We start from the raw sequence: 21,284 nt of genomic DNA on the forward strand, positions 1-21,284 counted from the left end.
ATATTTTGGATGAGATGTTATGGATGGATGGATGGATGGGTGGATGTTGAATGCATGGATATTGCCATCCATGTACTTAAATAACTACAATAACAAAAAAAAAACATCAGCATCGTAAGTACCCGTCTTCTTTTCGAAATAAATGAAAACAAAAGTACAACAATTGTTATTGTTTATACAACAAAATACAACCGTCTGCAATAAGACAACAAAAAAGTTGGCTGGATGCATTTCCAAGTAAACATTAAATTCTGAAGATTATAGTCAACAATGTGACACGATTGAAGGAGCCATCCGTCTACAAGTAAAAAAAGAAAATCACACATTATTTTCTCTAAAATAACAAAGATTGTGTTAGCTAAAGTTTTAAGAGAGAGAGAGAGAGTATTGAAAAATAAGAGAGCAAATAAAATTGTTAAGATATGATATATTGTTAAATGGTACAAAAATAATACTTATGTATAACTTTTTGAATTTCGGTACGAAAATTTTATATATAAAAAAGAAAGAAATTTTTGAAAATATTTTTCTCGAAATTTTTTTTGTAAAAACAAATATTTTCAAAATTTTTAATAAAAAGAATTTTGAAATTTTCATAAAGAAGAAAAAATTTTGTTAGTTTTTTGTAAAGAAAAGAAAATATCTAAACTATTGAAAAGTTTTTATCAAGAAGAGAAACATTGAAACATTTTCTATTAAGAAACTATAATGTTGTGAAATTTTTCTATAACCAAAGATATAATTCGAAAATGTTTTATAAAAAAAGAGAAAATTTTGAAATTTTTTAATAAAGACGAGAAAATTTCTATAAATTGCTATAAAAAAGATAAAATTACGCAAATTTTTTTTAAATATTTCAAAATATTTCCAATGTAATTTTCAGAAATATTCTAACATAGTAGCTATAAAATTAAGAAAATTTTCTACAAAGAGAAATGTTTAAACATATAATCCCACCATTACCCATTTTCCCCACAAATACTCAACACTGTCTACCCTGGCTCACAGTCCAGAGAGAGTACAATTTGTGTATAGGTTTTCATTAACCATTCGTTTTGATAACAATTTCCACTTCAGAATTTCAGTTTGTGTTGCTTTCGTGAGGCTCCACAAAAGTTAGTTTACGTTTTGAATTCGCAATGACTAGACGTTGAAAAAAGTAAAGATATTTTAGTAATAAAATAAAACAAATTATTATAAAATCCGTGATTAAACAGTATTATTGTTTTTGTTACAAAAAAAAAAATAAATTAATTAAATACATATAATTATTTTGTTGCTAGTGTGTATTATTTATTGGTATTTTTTATTGTTTATTATTTTTTTTATTATAAAGAATTTGATAAAACAAATATGTTGAAAAGTGATATATTAAATATTTCAATTGAAAACAACAAATACTGTAAAAAAGAAAAATTAAAAAAAAAATAAAGTTATAAAAAAATTCAATAGATTAAAAACAAATAAATAAAGTGCCTTTATTCTAAAGACTTGTGTTACGAATGAAAAAACATCTGTAGCTGGATGGTCACTATTTGGCCCATAAATTTCATTAAATAATTAAACTGAAATATATTTATATTTATATTTATTTGTACTGGAACCGATCTCATTGATTGAAATTGAGTAAAGTTGAAATCAGCGATTTTTTTAAATTTAAGTGTTTTATTACACACTTACAAAATAATGTTTATTAATAAACTCTGACAAACTTCCCAAAAATTAAGTGAGGAAGTACAATTAGGCCAAAAATGACCAATATTACACCCTACACGTGAAATTTAAAACTTAAATATATTTATAAACTAAAAACTAGACAATATAGACTAGACTATAGACTAGACTATAGACTAGACTATAGACTAGACTATAGACTAGACTATAGACTAGACTATAGACTAGACTATAGACTAGACTATAGACTAGACTATAGACTAGACTATAGACTAGACTATAGACTAGACTATAGACTAGACTATAGACTAGACTATAGACTAGACTATAGACTAGACTATAGACTAGACTATAGACTAGACTATAGACTAGACTATATACTAGACTATATATACTATAAATTTTCCTTCTCTCTCGTGGATCCGCACTTGTTTAACTTAAGTTTATTTCGAACAGTTTCCCATCTTTATAGTAGATGTGGACATGTTATCATAGTCATAAAACATTTTTCCGGTATGTAGGGTACAACAACAACACTCTACAAAGTAACCATAATAAAGATGTATCCATTAAATACTTTATTTCAAACAAATTTGCATATTCGTACGTACATAAATAAACAACACACCCAAAAAAAGCTAAACGTAATGTATTTGTTTTTATTTAAACAACAAATAAATATTTGCATGTGCAGTTTTGTACATATTTTAAATACGAAAACGATGCAGTCAGCCGTCACACAATTTAGCATGGGGTACTATTTGTTTTTTTTTTCTTTTTTGGATTGTTCATAATTGTTTATGGGGACAAACAATTTCACGTACACAATGTTCGTTGTCTAAAACAAAACCCCCAAATAAAACGATGAAGATGATATTAATCGTTTTAATAAATCAAAGTATTTATAGGATATGAATGGGATTGTGTGTCGCATTGTTTAGCTTATAAATATTAAAATATATGGATTTTAATAGCATGATGATTTAAGAGGTTTTTAAGAAATCTTTGCAAATCATCTATTTTGTTTAATAGGTTTTGTGTTTAAAAGTTAATGCAGAATTTGCATATTCAGATTTATTTGATGTAAATGGTTATCAAAAATGTAATTAATTGGGCTTTACCTGCGTTTTTTAAATGTCTTACATACATACATATTTGAAATTACGTTAACTCTTCAAAAATTTTTAATTTTTTATTAATTATTAATAGAATAAACTGCCAACTATGGTGAGTTTAGGCACCTACAACAATTTTTATACTCCCCTACAAAAATTTTGGATGATATTTATTGAAGGTCCTTTTTAAATTATGAAACCATGCCATGTCCTTTAGTGTGTCTGTTGAGATCACAATAGACCAGCTTAACGTAAAAGGTTCGGTTCATATAAGTTAACTTTCAGAAAATTACTTTAACATAACTTTCGGCATAACAAATGGGTATTACAAATGGGAAATATCGGACACCCTCATACAAGTGATCCCCGACAAAACAGTTCATCATGAGTTTTAGTTAGTTAGTTAAGTTAATTAGTTAGTTAGTAAGTTAGACTATAGACTAGACTATATACTAGACTATAGAAAAGACCATAGACTGGACTATAGACTAGTTAGTTAGTTGGTTAGTTAGTTACTTAGTTAGTTAGTTGGCTAGTTAGTTAGTTAGTTAGTTAGTTAGTTAGTTAGTTAGTTAGATAGTTAGTTAGTTAGTTAGTTAGTTAGTTAGTTAGTTAGTTAGTTAGTTAGTTAGTTAGACTATAGACTAGACTATAGACTAGACTATAGACTAGACTATAGACTAGACTATAGACTAGACTATAGACTAGACTATAGACTAGACTATAGACTAGACTATAGACCAGACTATAGACTAGACTATAGACTAGACTATAGACCAGACTATAGACTAGACTATAGACAAGACTATAGACAAGACTATAGACAAGACTATAGACTGGACTATAGACTGGACTATAGACTAGTTAGTTAGTTAGTTAGTTAGTTAGTTAGTTAGTTAGTTAGTTAGTTAGTTAGTTAATTAGGTGTATTACAAAGACTAATACGTATGAGCCTGTAAAGTCGGCACATATTATCTTATCGTGTGGCAGTACCTCAAACCGCACTTATGAAATAATTGCTAAGCACGACAACGTGTATGTCTATTAATAGCTTTGGGAAGTCCCATCAGCAAAATTTTACCTTCACATAACGCTCCATAGTACATTCATTTAAAACACTTTTGTGTAATACCCATTTATAAGAACCCAATATTGGCAAGTCTATCCATGTTTTAATCATTAATTCAATACTTACATAAGAATTCCCACTTTAATACTTAAAATTCCATACATAAATAATAAAGTTCTTTTATTAAAAATTCTAAATAATTTTTATAATAATAACTTTTACAAATAACTTAATATTTATGTGTACTTCATATAAAAAAAAATAAAAATTAATCATATTTAACATAAATTATTTAAATTACGATTAAATAATTATTTTCGCTGAAGTAGAGGACAAGTTTAATGACGCATAATATTAAATATTTATTAACAACAACAACACACTAAAAGATGAAAATTAATTAAAAAGCACAAAAAATATGAAATTAAAACAACTTCAAGTATGATTTATTTTTGATATGGAATAAGTGATTTTATTTACAAAAAAGAAAAAAAAACAAACATTCTCTTAAACAATTATAATGGATTTAGTCCAATTAATTGGGATTTGTATAATTGTTTGGCAATTAGGCTAAACATCAATGCTTTAGCATTGTATAAATAAAATAGCCCAATTAAGTTTCAGCCAATTAAATTTTTATGATTTTTCTTTAGAATGATCATCAATGTCGGCCTAATTAAAAAAAAAAACTCCAAGAAAATAAATCCAAATTAATGTCTGCCTCTAGTATTATATCATAAATATTTTGTAAGCTTTTGCAAAAAATACACGGGTGGTCTTTACAGTCTGTCACAAAAGTGTTGTAAGCACAAACATATTAAAATTTAAATGCATACACCTACCTTCATACACTTTCCAACGAATTTAAGTTTTATTTTCACACACTTGATAGAAGTTTAAAGAATAAGGGCCTTATGCAAAAACGAATATTAAAGTTAACAATGGTTTACTACACACTTTTTCCATATAAAAACTGGTTTTAACAACCATTGTTAACTTAATAATCGTTTTTGCATAAGGCGGTAAGTATTTTGTCGGTATGACATAAAATTAAAAATTATTTATATTCCATATTCGATTCTCTGCTTTTTTCCTGCTAATTTGTTATTTGTGGATAACGGAGTTAGTGTTTCGGTTGTTATGCGAGTTTATAAAATATTTGAATTGAATGCAAATTAGCAATGATATAAAAGGGCTTAAGAGAAGTCCAAGTTTATTCTTCTCTACCGACAAAAAAATTTTTTTCCATTCATATTTATTATCTTGACTGTTCATGATAAGTTTGGAAGATAGGTAACATGGATCGTTCAACTTTAGCTATAAAACTGCTAAGGCATTTGGTCTAGTAATAATGTTTAAATAATCTCTTTTAACTTTTAGTGTTATTAACTAAGAACTAAGTCCCATTCAAATATTTCCTGGAACTGGACATTAAAATCTAGAATGTGCTAAATTCAAAAAATGTTCGATATATTTTAATAGAAACAAATTTTCTATTTTGTATAATTTAAGGAGCATTTTTCCATCCTCCAACCCACTGTTCCTTAAAATTAATATTCAAGATTTGTATGTGTAGTTTGCAAACTAATGTTTGGCTGAGTAAAATTTCACACTTTTGTACAACAATTTAAAATGTTAATATTTATAAATACTGATATTTATATTTTTATGTTAATTGTTAAGATGAATTTTAGTGGTATTTCCTTCCAGTAACTGATACATTTGTTTGTAATACCCTATACTAATATGTGTTAAGTCATTATCGGTCAAACCCAATAGTTGTAATCTGATATCAGACTATAAACTAGACTAGTCTAGTCTATAGTATAGTCTACAGTCTAGTCTATAGTCTAGTCTATAGTCTAGTCTATAGTCTAGTCTATAGTCTAGTCTGTAGTCTAGTCTATAGTCTAGTCTATAGTCTAGTCTATAGTCTCGGACACCCTCATACAAGTGATCCCCGACAAAACAGTTCATCATGAGTTTTAGTTAGTTAGTTAAGTTAATTAGTTAGTTAGTAAGTTAGACTATAGACTAGACTATATACTAGACTATAGAAAAGACCATAGACTGGACTATAGACTAGTTAGTTAGTTGGTTAGTTAGTTACTTAGTTAGTTAGTTGGCTAGTTAGTTAGTTAGTTAGTTAGTTAGTTAGTTAGTTAGTTAGATAGTTAGTTAGTTAGTTAGTTAGTTAGTTAGTTAGTTAGTTAGTTAGTTAGTTAGTTAGACTATAGACTAGACTATAGACTAGACTATAGACTAGACTATAGACTAGACTATAGACTAGACTATAGACTAGACTATAGACTAGACTATAGACTAGACTATAGACTAGACTATAGACTAGACTATAGACTAGACTATAGACTAGACTATAGACTAGGACTATAGACTAGACTATAGACTAGACTATAGACTAGACTATAGACTAGACTATAGACTAGACTATAGACTAGACTATAGACTAGACTATAGACTAGACTATAGACTAGACTATAGACTAGACTATAGACTAGACTATAGACTAGACTATAGACTAGACTATAGACTAGACTATAGACTAGACTATAGACTAGACTATAGACTAGACTATAGACTAGACTATAGACTAGACATATAGACTAGACTATAGACTAGACTATAGACTAGACTATAGACTAGACTATAGACTAGACTATAGACTTGATACTATAGACTAGACTATAGACTAGACTATAGACTAGACTATAGACTAGACTATAGACTAGACTATAGACTAGACTATAGACTAGACTATAGACTAGACTATAGACTAGACTATAGACTAGACTATAGACTAGACTATAGACTAGACTATAGACTAGACTATAGACTAGACTATAGACTAGACTATAGACTAGACTATAGACTAGACTATAGTACTAGACTATAGACTAGACTATAGACTAGACTATAGACTAGACTATAGACTAGACTATAGACTAGACTATAGACTAGACTATAGACTAGACTATAGACTAGACTATAGACTAGACTATAGACTATAGACTAGACTATAGACTAGACTATAGACTAGACTAGACTATAGACTAGACTATAGACTAGACTATAGACTAGACTATAGACTAGACTAGACTATAGACTAGACTATAGACTACACTATAGACTAGACTATAGACTACACTATAGACTAGACTATAGACTACACTATAGACTAGACTATAGACTAGACTATAGACTACACTATAGACTAGACTATAGACTAAACTATAGACTACACTATAGACTACACTATAGACTAGACTATAGACTAGACTATAGACTAGACTATAGACTAGACTATAGACTAGACTATAGACTAGACTATAGACTAGACTATAGACTAGACTATAGACTAGACTATAGACTAGACTATAGACTAGACTATAGACTAGACTTATAGACTAAGACTATAGACTAGACTATAGACTAGACTATAGACTAGACTATAGACTAGACTATAGACTAGACTATAGACTAGACTATGACTAGACTATAGACTAGACTATAGACTAGACTATAGACTAGACTATAGACTAGACTATAGACTAGACTATAGACTAGACTATAGACTAGACTATAGACTAGACTATAGACTAGACTATAGACTAGACTATAGACTAGACTATAGACTAGACTATAGACTAGACTATAGACTAGACTATAGACTAGACTATAGACTAGACTATAGAGACTAGACTATAGACTAGACTATAGACTAGACTATAGACTAGACTATAGACTAGACTATAGACTAGACTATAGACTAGACTATAGACTAGACTATAGACTAGACTATAGACTAGACTATAGACTAGACTATAGACTAGACTATAGACTAGATATAGACTAGACTATAGACTAGACTATAGACTAGACTATAGACTATAGACTATATGACTAGACTATAGACTAGACTATAGACTAGACTATAGACTAGAGTATAGAATAGACTATAGACTAGACTATAGACTAGACTATAGACTAGACTATAGACTAGACTATAGACTAGACTATAGACTAGACTATAGACTAGACTATAGACCAGACTATAGACTAGACTATAGACAAGACTATAGACAAGACTATAGACAAGACTATAGACTGGACTATAGACTGGACTATAGACTAGTTAGTTAGTTTAGTTAGTTAGTTAGTTAGTTAGTTAGTTAGTTAGTTAGTTAGTTAGTTAGTTAATTAGGTTGTATTACAAAGACTAATACGTATGAGCCTGTAAAGTCGGCACATATTATCTTATCGTGTGGCAGTACCTCAAACCGCACTTATGAAATAATTGCTAAGCACGACAACGTGTATGTCTATTAATAGCTTTGGGGAAGTCCCATCAGCAAAATTTTACCTTCACATAACGCTCCATAGTACATTCATTTAAAACACTTTTGTGTAATACCCATTTATAAGAACCCAATATTGGCAAGTCTATCCATGTTTTAATCATTAATTCAATACTTACATAAGAATTCCCACTTTAATACTTAAAATTCCATACATAAATAATAAAGTTCTTTTATTAAAATTTCTAAATAATTTTTATAATAATAACTTTTACAAATAACTTAATATTTATGTGTACTTCATATAAAAAAAAATTAAAAAATTAATCATATTTAACATAAATTATTTAAATTACGATTAAATAATTATTTTCGCTGAAGTAGAGGACAAGTTTAATGACGCATAATATTAAATATTTATTAACAACAACAACACACTAAAGATGAAAATTAATTAAAAAGCACAAAAAATATGAAATTAAAACAACTTCAAGTATGATTTATTTTTGATATGGAATAAGTGATTTTATTTACAAAAAAAAAAAAAAACAAACATTCTCTTAAAACAATTATAATGGATTTAGTCCAATTAATTGGGATTTGTATAATTGTTTGGCAATTAGGCTAAACATCAATGCTTTAGCATTGTATAAATAAAATAGCCCAATTAAGTTTCAGCCAATTAAATTTTTATGATTTTTCTTTAGAATGATCATCAATGTCGGCCTAATTAAAAAAAAAAACTCCAAGAAAATAAATCCAAATTAATGTCTGCCTCTAGTATTATATCATAAATATTTTGTAAGCTTTTGCAAAAAATACACGGGTGGTCTTTACAGTCTGTCACAAAAGTGTTGTAAGCACAAACATATTAAAATTTAAATGCATACACCTACCTTCATACACTTTCCAACGAATTTAAGTTTTTTTTTCACACACTTGATAGAAGTTTAAAGAATAAGGGCCTTATGCAAAAACGAATATTAAAGTTAACAATGGTTTACTACACACTTTTTCCATATAAAAACTGGTTTTAACAACCATTGTTAACTTAATAATCGTTTTTGCATAAGGCGGTAAGTATTTTGTCGGTATGACATAAAATTAAAAATTATTTATATTCCATATTCGATTCTCTGCTTTTTTCCTGCTAATTTGTTATTTGTGGATAACGGAGTTAGTGTTTCGGTTGTTATGCGAGTTTATAAAATTTTTGAATTGAATGCAAATTAGCAATGATATAAAAGGGCTTAAGAGAAGTCATCCAAGTTTATTCTTCTCTACCGACAAAAATTATTTTTTTCATTCATATTTATTATCTTGACTGTTCATGATAAGTTTGGAAGATAGGGTAACATGGATCGTTCAACTTTAGCTATAAAACTGCTAAGGCATTTGGTCTAGTAATAATGTTTAAATAATCTCTTTTAACTTTTTAGTGTTATTAACTAAGAACTAAGTCCCATTCAAATATTTCCTGGAACTGGACATTAAAATCTAGAATGTGCTAAATTCAAAAAATGTTCGATATATTTTAATAGAAACAAATTTTCTATTTTGTATAATTTAAGGAGCATTTTTCCATCCTCCAACCCACTGTTCCTTAAAATTAATATTCAAGATTTGTATGTGTAGTTTGCAAACTAATGTTTGGCTGAGTAAAATTTCACACTTTTGTACAACAATTTAAAATGTTAATATTTATAAATACTGATATTTATATTTTTATGTTAATTGTTAAGATGAATTTTAGTGGTATTTCCTTCCAGTAACTGATACATTTGTTTGTAATACCCTATACTAATATGTGTTAAGTCATTATCGGTCAAACCCAATAGTTGTAATCTGATATCAGACTATAAACTAGACTAGTCTAGTCTATAGTATAGTCTACAGTCTAGTCTATAGTCTAGTCTATAGTCTAGTCTATAGTCTAGTCTATAGTCTAGTCTGTAGTCTAGTCTATAGTCTAGTCTATAGTCTAGTCTATAGTCTAGTCTATAGTCTAGTCTATAGTCTAGTCTATAGTCTAGTCTATAGTCTAGTCTGTAGTCTAGTCTATAGTCTAGTCTATAGTCTAGTCTATAGTCTAGTCTATAGTCTAGTCTATAGTCCAGTCTATAGTCTAGTCTATAGTCCAGTCTATAGTCTAGTCTATAGTCTAGTCTATAGTCTAGTCTATAGTCTAGTCTATAGTCTAGTCTATAGTCTAGTCTATAGTCTAGTCTATAGTCTAGTCTATAGTCTAGTCTATAGTCTAGTCTATAGTCTAGTCTATAGTTAGTCTATAGTCTAGTCTATAGTCTAGTCTATAGTCTAGTCTATAGTCTAGTCTATAGTCTAGTCTATAGTCTAGTCTATAGTCTAGTCTTATAGTATAGTCTATAGTCTAGTCTATAGTCTAGTCTATAGTCTAGTCTATAGTCTAGTCTATAGTCTAGTCTCTATAGTCTAGTCTCTATAGTCTAGTCTATAGTCTAGTCTATAGTCTAGTCTATAGTCTAGTCATATAGTCTAGTCTATAGTCTAGTCTATAGTCTAGTCTATAGTCTAGTCTAGTCTATAGTCTAGTCTATAGTCTAGTCTATAGTCTAGTCTATAGTCTAGTCTATAGTCTAGTCTATAGTCTAGTCTATAGTCTAGTCTATAGTCTAGTCTATAGTCTAGTCTATAGTCTAGTCTATAGTCTAGTCTATAGTCTAGTCTATAGTCTAGTCTATAGTCTAGTCTATAGTCTAGTCTATAGTCTAGTCTATAGTCTAGTCTATAGTCTAGTCTATAGTCTAGTCTATAGTCTAGTCTATAGTGTCGTCTATAGTCTAGTCTATAGTCTAGTCTATAGTCTCGTCTATAGTCTAGTCTATAGTCTAGTCTATAGTCTAGTCTATAGTCTAGTCTATAGTCTAGTCTATAGTCTAGTCTATAGTCTAGTCTATAGTCTAGTCTATAGTCTAGTCTATAGTCTAGTCTATAGTCTAGTCTATAGTCTAGTCTATAGTCTAGTCTATAGTCTAGTCTATAGTCTAGTCTATAGTCTAGTCTATAGTCTAGTCTATAGTCTAGTCTATAGTCTAGTCTATAGTCTAGTCTATTATAGTCTAGTCTATAGTCTAGTCTATAGTCTAGTTTATAGTCTAGTCTATAGTCTAGTCTATAGTCTAGTCTATAGTCTAGTCTATAGTCCAGTTTATAGTCTAGTCTATAGTCTAGTCTAGTCTATAGTCTAGTCTAGTCTATAGTCTAGTCTAGTCTATAGTCTTATCTATAGTCTATTCCATAGTCTAATTTCACTTTTCCATGCCTGATTTCAGATACGAAAGTTCATTCATTTAGCACACACTCTGTGTCATACGGACAGACAAACATGCGAATACTTATAGGACTGCATCTGATACAACTCAAGTGTATTCAATACAATTTCTTCAAAGAAAAAAAGAAAAACATTTTTTGTTAAATTTACTTGTTGCTTCTTTTATTATGCCATCATGGTTTTATTTATTTTATTACTTTCCGTAATGAAATACAGTTTAATGCACTTTATGGCCAAGTTAACGTCACGGGTATCTTCAAGTGTATTTTTGGTAAAAAAAACAGCTAAATTGTTGATGCCATCAGAGACAAGTACCCGTATTAAAGTGTGACTGTTGCTTTTTGTATTTTGGTATGAGTAAAAATAAACAAGAATTTTTTGGAACAAAAGTTAAGAAGAACTATGAACTTTTGAAATGTGCAATGAAATTCATATGAATGTGTGGCATAAGCGCATAAAAAAGATTCACTGAAGCGAAAGAGTATATTGGGAATGTTTTAGTAATATTTATTTTGAACATACAATTATTGTTAACAAGAAAATAATCTTCTTTAAATCTGATATTGTCTGACTTGGGTATGTCGTATTTGTGTTCTTGCAACCACTCTAAAAATTTTGTATTTTTTTAAAGAAACTCCTCTTTTGTTTTTTGTACATAGGTACTATGTGCATCTCTATATCATCAGGTATATTATTAGTTTCTTCTGATGTTTGTGTACATCCATATTAACCCCATCCAGTGTTAATATAGGCTGACATAACATTTTCTAAAGAATATATGTTGCAGCACAGTTTTCCCTTAAGTCGCCTTCACACGAGCCCCCATGTAATATGATCTGTCAAAATTATGCGTAAATAAGACGGATGGGATCGTGTAGACGCAATAAGTCATAAAACAATAACACATTGAAAAAAGAAAAATACGGATATAAATTTGACTTATGGATGTCTTCATTTTTAGAAATGATTTAACGATTTAGATCACCAATGTACATTTATGTTAACACATATAAAACAAGTATGAATTTATAGTCGGACATTTCCGACCATATGATACCCTACACCATTCAGTATGTTAAAATTTTGAATTTTTTAATAAAGCATTTAATTTGTTTTATTGTGGAATATTTTTACTTATTGTTGACAAAAAAAGAGATTTTTTACAAGAGGGCTCATAGGGAAGAAGGGGTAAATATGGGCCTATCCTTGTAAATTTTGGTAGATACGTCTACCAATTTACGTCTACTTCAAAGTCATTTATGTAGATTTTAATCGTTTTATAAGTAATTATAAGTTAATTTTGACTTTCAAGTCATTTTCTGAAGGGGAGTCTGTTTGGGGACTAGGGTCAAATGAGGCCCGATCACAACAAAAATTAGTATTGTCATTTATTGTTCTATAAAACTAATTTTTGCTGATTTTTGTTGACATTATAAAACATTTAACGTACTTATTAGCCTAAAGGCCCGATTCGGGGGGTACGGTTGTATGGGGGCTAGGAGAAATAATGGACCGATTTGAACCATTTTCAATAGCGATCGACTCAGAAAGTGATTCTGAGGCGATTGGTATACTTTAAGGTGGGTCTAGGACCAATATTTTTGGGTGTTACAAACTTTAGCACAAACGCATAATACCCTCCCCACTATAGTGGTGTAGGGTATAAAAAGTAAAACAGCTGTTTCCATCTTACTTTTTTATTGTTTTATAACAATCGTGGAAACACAAAAAAGATAGTTTAATGATAAATACAATAGTGAAATGGACTCTTTTTGGCATGGTTTCATGACAATTATAGCCTAAAAAGCGATTTAGCGATTTAGCGATTTTTTTTTAATTTCCATTGAAGAATCATAATCTTCTCGAAAATGTGGGAGGTCTTTATCCCCTTTAGGTTGATGTTTTTTTGTAATACATCCAAAGCTGTGATTTCCTAAGCACCAGTGCCCCTACTCTTTAAATAAACAACTCCAAAATAAAAACTCTCCAAGCAGTTGTCATAGTTTGTTCTCTTTAGAATTGAAAATACGCAGGTCCTCACTTCTGGATCCGATAGTGTTATAGAGAAAAGTCGTACGGACTTTATAAAATCCATGAAGTTATTAGTAGTTCCATCTATATATTTCGTACTCACTTATTTTAACTGACTGTAGCGTATTGTCTACTTATATCTGATTGTTTGTCCTACTGACTCCTAAATGTTGAAAACAATTTATATTTATATATTCCCAACAATGTTCACGATCTATGTAATTGATTAGTTTTAGAAGTGATTTGGCGCTGTAAGGTTTTCAAGTCATTCAATTATTTTTTTTTTATTTCTCTCGCTTGCCAAAAGCAAACATTTGTCTTATTGTACACGTAGTAAATGTAAAAAATAACAATTCAAACATATTTTTACAACATGTTAACTTACTACACAAGTATAGCCCCTCATCTCTGTACGTTTCTCTGTCATTACAGGTATTACTAACTATGAACTTAAAAACTTACTTGGGAATTTATATATTATTTGCTGTTTTCCAAATTTACCACAACACAGAGATACCAAATTGTGCCTTTGAAGATACAGTTAATCTAACGAATGCCTTACAGTTTGATAATGGTTCCTATTTGTATGCATATGAAGGTATAGTCATACCACCGGATTTAGTGGGTGTATATGATTTTGAAGAGATTTACGATGGCAGACGTCTGCCTGTGGAGCCGCATTTACGTGGCTGTATTTGTAAGGGAAGAAATTGCATAAAGTTTTGTTGTCATCCTACCAAAGAATTAATAACGAATATGTCACGAATGTGTTCAGAAAATGAATTGAAGGAGGAGTTAGAATATGATCCCTATTTAGAGGTGATCTATAACAATGGCTCTCGGCTAAAGACACATGCCATCAGACAGTTTGTTGTCATACAGGGTGTACCCTGTGAGGGTGGCTATCCATTGATGCCACAAGAGGATGAAGATGATAAATGGGATATATTTGAGAATGGCACCATATATCGTCATTTCGATCAGTCATATATAAGTAAAAGAGATTATTGTCTAATGCCTCAAAATATGAGTGATGGCACCTGGGTACTAAATCCCATGAATTGTCCCATACCCAATGAAGCCACACTATCCAATCGTATCAACAATATTGGTAAGTTTATTAAAAAAAAACAACTATTGATATTAAATTTCAATTACTAATGTTAAACATTTTACAAATTTTCCTTTCTAGCCATGGCCATATCAGTGCCATTTATAGTTTTAACCATATTTGTCTATCTCTTTATACCGGAACTACGCAATCTTCATGGCAAATGTTTAATATCGTATTTAACCTCACTGGCTGTGGGTTACAGCGTTTTAAGTACCATTACCTTATCCGAAGTGATATTTGCCAATTTTGTTTGCAGCAGTTTAGGTACAGTGTCAATGTGTAATTATTCGTACAATTGCAAGATTGAATTACATTTGTGTTTCTTTTTTGTTGTTGTTTTTTTAATTTCAGGTTATATTGGTTATTTCTCTTTTATGGCTGCCTTCTTTTGGCTCAGTGTTATTAGTTTTGATTTGTGGCAAAATTTCCGTATCACTGGTCCTATACGTATTGGTCAACGTAAACGCTTTATTATGTACTCAACATATGCCTGGGGTGTTCCCTTTTGTTTGACTTGTATTGTTATGATTATACAGAATTCGGATATGGATCCGTATTATAAACCGGGTATTGGTGATGATTATTGTTGGTTGAAAAGTGAGTAATAAATTGATTTGTTTCTTTATAAGTATATTTCTTTTAATTGTTACGGTATAGAGGGGTAATCGAAATTTGATAAGAGCTATAGGCAAGATATCGTTATCGTTAGATATACATAAGTGTAAGTGATTAATTCGTTGTTCAACTATACTGTGCAACAACAAAAAAATCAGTTTTAATGATTTCATAAAGCTCATGTCTTCATTATACAGAAAAGCTTTCTGTGACTACATTCTACAGGCACTTTATATAAATTGTTTCTATCCTACATCACTTTTGTAGGGAGGAGTAGGGTAACGAACAATAATATTGGTCCTATACTTACTTTTAAGTGTACCAATCGGCTTAGAATCATTTTCTGTCCTTCCGTCCGTCTGTCTGTCCGTAATCAAACTACAGATTGATCGGTCCATTATTTCACCTAGCCCCCATATAACTGAACCCCCGAATAGGGCTTGTAAACCTTATAATCAAACTACAGGTCGCAATTTTGGAGATAATTCAATGAAAATCGGCACGTGATCTTTTAAGGTATCGTAGACGAAACCTTTTGAAAAGAGTTAACATTATTTCACCTAGCCCCCATACAACTGAATCCCCGCCAAATAGGGCTTTTAAGTTCATAATTATGTTTAATTTACGCGTATTTCGACAAAAAGCTGCAAAACCAAGTTCTATACTAGCCTTGATGACCCTCATGAACTTTATAATTGTAGGGGCTTATTTGACCCCAGCTCCTATAAAAAGCCCCCCAAATATTTATGAATTTTCAATGATAAAACTTACAAGTTTGTGTACTATCCTTGGTCCCTGCTCTCCCTTTTTTCGTGTAACTTTTAGTGGAAAAAACCTTAATATCTATCTGTCTGTCAAATTTGAATCTGGACCACATATGTTACGCGATGATACGCCCATCATGTAAAATATATGGGCGTGTCTTCTCTTGTATATTTGAAGTTTAAAAACCTCCATGGTTAAACCGATTTCTTTGAAATTTTAACAGATTCTTCCCGTTTATTAGGAAGGAAATATTTTGATATTTCAAGTAGGCGAGATGCCACGCCCATATATATAAAATATGTCTTAAAGGTAACATATTAAGGAAGTGCAACATAAGAACTCTCAAAATTAACAATTTCGATATTTATGTAAACTTTTGTAGAGAAAATGAGAGGCCTACATCTAAAGAGGGTGTGACATCTCTCATATAAAGAATATATATTATATCTGCATAATTAAGGAAATACAACTGCTAGTGTTCATTATGATTATTTAAAGCAAAATAGATGTCCTGAAACTTGTAGGCGTGGCACCTCCCATATGAATTAAATACAAAAATTCCTTTCCATAGCATTAAATACAATCCTAAAATTGTGCAAAGGAAACATCGAAATCCATATGAAAATTTTGGAGAGGAGAAAGAGTAGGAATAGCAATATGGGGCGTGGCATTTCCCATATGAATAAAACACAAAAATATGTATATCTGGGAAACTAAAAGTAGATTTCTTTGCATGAGAACATTTGGGTAATAACTTGGCACCCCCCAAATAAATCAATAATTCGTATATCCGGAAAACCATTAGAAATAGAAACCTTTAATTTTGAACGGGAAACCAAGGTTGGTAACCGTTATCGCTGAGCTATCGTTACCGCTAAAATACCTTTTCAATACCTTACTATATACCGAAACCGAAATATGTCGACATACCGATAACTCTAAAATATCGATACCGAAATAAGTTAAAATACCGCTAATACGCTAAAACATCGATATCATTATCCTATTTGACGAATAAAAATTAGACTATACTATAGTCAAGAAAATATATAAACAGAGTCAGACACACATTATGGAAGACATAAGTAGGTCCATAATTGGTCATAGCCCAATAGAAATAACACTTCAGAAAACTGCCAACTTTGCGGGAAACATTTATACGAAATTTGTTGGAAAAATAACCGGTATAATAAAGGGGAAGTGGCATCTCCTATATATACATTTGTATATAACAGACTCGAAAAATGAGAGCGGTATGGTTTTTTGGAGTAGCGAAGCACACTGGGTATTGCTAGTGTTATATAAAAATGCTTATATCTTGCAAACTATTAGAGATATAAACATTAATTTTTTAAGGGACATCAGTGAAATCCATATGAAATAAAGAATAGATTAATTTGCAGTAGGGGCTTGGTATATGGTGGTAAACTGTTAGAGGTAGAATCTTAAAATGTTGTATGAATAACATTAAAATTTCTATTAATTTTTAAGGAAAATGTAACGCAGCAAAGTACACTGGGTATAGCTAATATTTACTTATATAAATATATTTAATTTATAAATATTCCATTAGCTATTAATGCCACAAAAATTTGTCAACGTCCAGTGTATAATAGTCAAATTAATTTAACGTTAAATTGGAAAACAAAAACATTTAATAAATTATGTTTAAGAAAAAAAAACATGACAATTTTGACAGGAAGATGACATATACGAACTCTTAAATACAATTTAATTTTAAAAATCTACAAGTTATGGGTGAGGGTCTTAATTTTGCAAAAATAACTTTTTCGCAGAATTTCTGTTCTCTTGAACTGATGGTTAAAACATTTGTTTTAATTTTTCAATTAATATTTTTTCAGCTAACGATTGGTCTGCCATGATTTACTTTTTTGGCATAAATCTTATCATTATACTATTGGATACAGCATTCTTTATAATGACCCTACACAAAATACTCATAATTCAGAAAGAAATAAAAAAGGTCACCATGAATGATGGAGGCAATGATAAAAGTCGTAATTTACGTTTACACAAAAATAAGTAAGTTTTGAAAAGAAATTAATTGAAAAAAAAATTTAGATTTTAATTAATATCACTTTTATAGTGTGGGACTATTTTTACGCCTATTACTTATAATGGGCATAACATGGCTGTTGGATATATTTTCCTATATAGAAAATCAATTACATCCCGGTGTCACAAATCCTCTATACTATATCAGTGATTTTATGAATGCCATGACGGGACTGTTAATTTTTATATGTTTTGTTCTGAAGCCCAAAGTATTGAAATTAATGAAACGAAGGTATGTTATAAAATTGAAAATTATTTAAATTAATATAAAATTTATGTTTAATTTAAAAAAATATATTTATTTACTACTATAATTTTATTAAAAAAATTGCTTAAAATTATCAAACAATAAACAAATAATTTAATTTAATTAAACGTAACCCATATCCACTCACTATTTTCTACGAAAAAAATAAAATAAATAAAAAATTTGATAAATTCAAATCTATAGAATCTTGGGTAAAGAAGAACCATCTGAAAATACTGAATCGGATTATTCTGATGATGAATTTGCTTTAGAAGATCGTGGTAAAAATGATGCTCTACAATTTATAAATTAGGTAAAATGTTAATTAAAAATAAAATTCTTTTCTATTATTTTAAAACTGAAAAAGCTAAATTAAAAACTATTTATTTTTTGGGCAAAAATTTTGTTTGTGGTACTTTTTTTTGCACGTTTTTTTCTGTTATTGTATTGGTGGTGTGGTGTTTAACTTTTTTTATATGTATATGTTTTCAGCATGATTTCTGAATTATTGCATTTTTTAACAACTAATTTATTCAATTTTTTATTACTGCATTTTCTTTGGAATTTATTACTAAAACTTACTTACACTTATACTAAGTCGTTTCAGGCATGGAAAATCGTTTATTGGAAATGGTACTAATTTTTAAAATTAATGAAACAATTTCGATTCGACTAGTCATTGGATTTGTTTTAAGACTAGTCTGAGGCTATTTTTAGTTTTAGAACTAGTTTTTGGATAAATTCTCAAACAAGCCTATTGGCTAGTCTATATCACTAATCCATTTAATAGACCACAGAATAATCCATTAACTTTTCACTGACCAGTTTTTGAATTACTCTGTGGATAACTTAACAGTCCATAGACTAATCTATGAATTAGTCCATTGGCTAATCTGAGGACTTGTTCATTCAGTAGGCTGCTGTATAATCCATGAACTTTTCCATTGACTAATCTATTGCCTAGCTCATGAATTAGGCTATAGAATTGTTTATTGTTCAGTTTATGGACTAGTCTATAAACTAATTTCTTGAGTCAATATACTAGTGCAAAAGTCTTGTATATGGACTATGAATTGGTCTATGTACTAGTCTATTCTACTAATCATAAAACTAGTAAATATAATAAACTATTGGCTAGTTCTAGTCTTGTTCTTGGGTTGTTACTGGCTAGTCTATGGACTAGTTAAAGAACTGGACTCTTGCATAGATTTGTCCAGTCTTTGGTCTAGTCTGTAGACTTGACTAGTCTATGGACTAGTCAATGAACGAATCTATTGACTAGTTTATGGACTAGACTAGTTTATGGACTGGCTAGTCTTTGGACAAGTATTTGGAGTTGTCCATAAAAGAGCCTTGGGATAAGTCTGTTCATAAATCTGTGGATTAGTTTTTGGAATGATCTATAGACTATTCTAAAGACTTGTATTTGTACTAGTATTTCGACAAGTTTATAGACTAGTATTTGGACTATACTAATCCATAAACTAGTCCATAATATAGTCAAAAGACTAGTCCACAGACTGTTCCATAGCCTAGTTCAAATACTTGTCTATATACTACTCCAATAAGTAGTCTATAGACTTGTCTAAAGACTCGTATTGTCCAAAGACTAGACAAAAGGAAGTCTAGTTCATAGACAAGTCTAGAGCATAAGACTAGTCTATGGACTTGTCCGAAAACTCTTGGAACTAGTCAATGAACTATTTTTAAGACAAGTATTTGGACAAGTCTATGAAACAGTCAGTGGACTAATCTTTTGACTATTATATAGATTAGTTTATTGAACAGTTTTTGACTAATATATAGACTAGTTTATGGATTAGTATTTGGAATAGTCTATGGACTTACTTTTGGATAAGACTGGGGACTAGTCTATGGACTAGCCTTTGAACAAGACTGTGGACTAGTATTTGGACTGGACTTTAGGTTATGGACGAATCTTAGGTCTCATTTATGGACTAGCTTATTGAAAGTCGAATGACTAAATTGTGGAATGGACTAGTCTATTACCAAATCTGTGAACTGAACTAGCCTATGGTCTACTTCATAGATAAATATTAGGACTAGGCTTTCGACAAGTCTAAAGTTTATTGAAAAGTTTTTAAATAATATATAGACTGGTTTATGGATTAGTATTTGGACTAGTCTATGGACTAGCCTTTGAACAATAATGTGGACTAGTATTTGGACTGGACTTTAGGTTATGGACGAATCTTGGGTCTCATCTATGGACTAGCCTATTGAAAGCCGAATGACTAAATTGTGGAATGGACTAGCCTATTACCAAATCTGTGAACAAAACAAGTCTATGGTTTATTCCACAGACAAGTATTAGAACTAGTCTTTAGACAAGTCTAAAGACTAGTTTTTAGAATAGTCCATGGACAAGTATTTGGAGTTGTCTATAGAAGAGTCTTTGGACAAGTCTGTGAATAAGTCTTTAAAATAGTTTTAGAATTGGTCTATGGACTAATCTCTGAAATAGTCCATGACTATGGACTGGACTAGTCTATTGACTAGCCTTTTAACTAATGTATTGACTGAACTAGTCCATTTGCCAGTCTACTAATATAACTTTTATGTGGACTTGTTATTCAAAATTTTGGAAATATGTTTGATTTTATTGTTTTTTTTTAGCAATAACTGCATAATTTTAATCACAATAGCAATATGTCACTGCTAAACTAAACCAAATATTTGTAGACAAGAACAATTAATAATACTTTTTTTATTCCCTTTTTACAGATTCCAAATACTGCGAGATGGTAAAAGTAAAATTAATAACCGCACCGTAACCTCACAAATGAGTCTTTCGAAAACCCAGTTAAATGTTTTATTGCCGCGTTAACGTATAATTAAACTCGCAACACATTCAAATCCTGCGTTTATTATTTAGGCTAATCACAGTTTATTAGCAATTTGTGTCTGTCTGTGTGTTTGTGCCATTGTGAG

General features: G+C 30.1%; 1 protein-coding gene across 4 annotated transcripts; it reads left to right on the forward strand.

The window, feature by feature from the left end:
* The first annotated feature begins 1,057 nt into the window (after positions 1-1,057).
* On the forward strand, positions 1,058-21,188 carry LOC111688046 (G-protein coupled receptor Mth2-like). Of its 4 annotated transcripts, none has more exons than XM_023450541.2 (8): positions 1,058-1,159; positions 13,948-14,626; positions 14,708-14,893; positions 14,981-15,226; positions 17,872-18,052; positions 18,117-18,317; positions 18,537-18,645; positions 21,078-21,188. In XM_023450541.2, exons 2-7 carry the CDS (start codon positions 13,960-13,962, stop codon positions 18,643-18,645), a joined length of 1,590 nt encoding a protein of 529 aa, XP_023306309.1. In that variant the 5' UTR covers positions 1,058-1,159; positions 13,948-13,959; the 3' UTR covers positions 21,078-21,188. The 4 variants fall into 4 exon arrangements, with proteins under 4 accessions (XP_023306309.1, XP_046807170.1, XP_023306304.1 ...); XM_023450536.2 differs by having other exon boundaries at positions 1,149-1,282; XM_046951213.1 differs by lacking the exon at positions 1,058-1,159 and adding an exon at positions 1,264-1,299.
* The last annotated feature ends 96 nt before the right edge of the window (positions 21,189-21,284 follow it).

Source organism: Lucilia cuprina, chromosome 5 (genome assembly GCF_022045245.1).
Source record: "Lucilia cuprina isolate Lc7/37 chromosome 5, ASM2204524v1, whole genome shotgun sequence".
In the NCBI taxonomy this organism is placed as follows: Eukaryota; Metazoa; Arthropoda; class Insecta; order Diptera; family Calliphoridae; genus Lucilia; species Lucilia cuprina.

Coding starts and splice junctions, on each gene's coding strand:
- LOC111688046 (XM_023450541.2), top strand. CDS start 13,960: ATGAACTTAAAAACTTACTTGGGAATTTATATATTATTTGCTGTTTTC. Junction 14,627..14,707: donor CAATCGTATCAACAATATTG/GTAAGTTTATTA, acceptor TTTCCTTTCTAG/CCATGGCCATATCAGTGCCA. Junction 15,227..17,871: donor TGATTATTGTTGGTTGAAAA/GTGAGTAATAAA, acceptor ATATTTTTTCAG/CTAACGATTGGTCTGCCATG.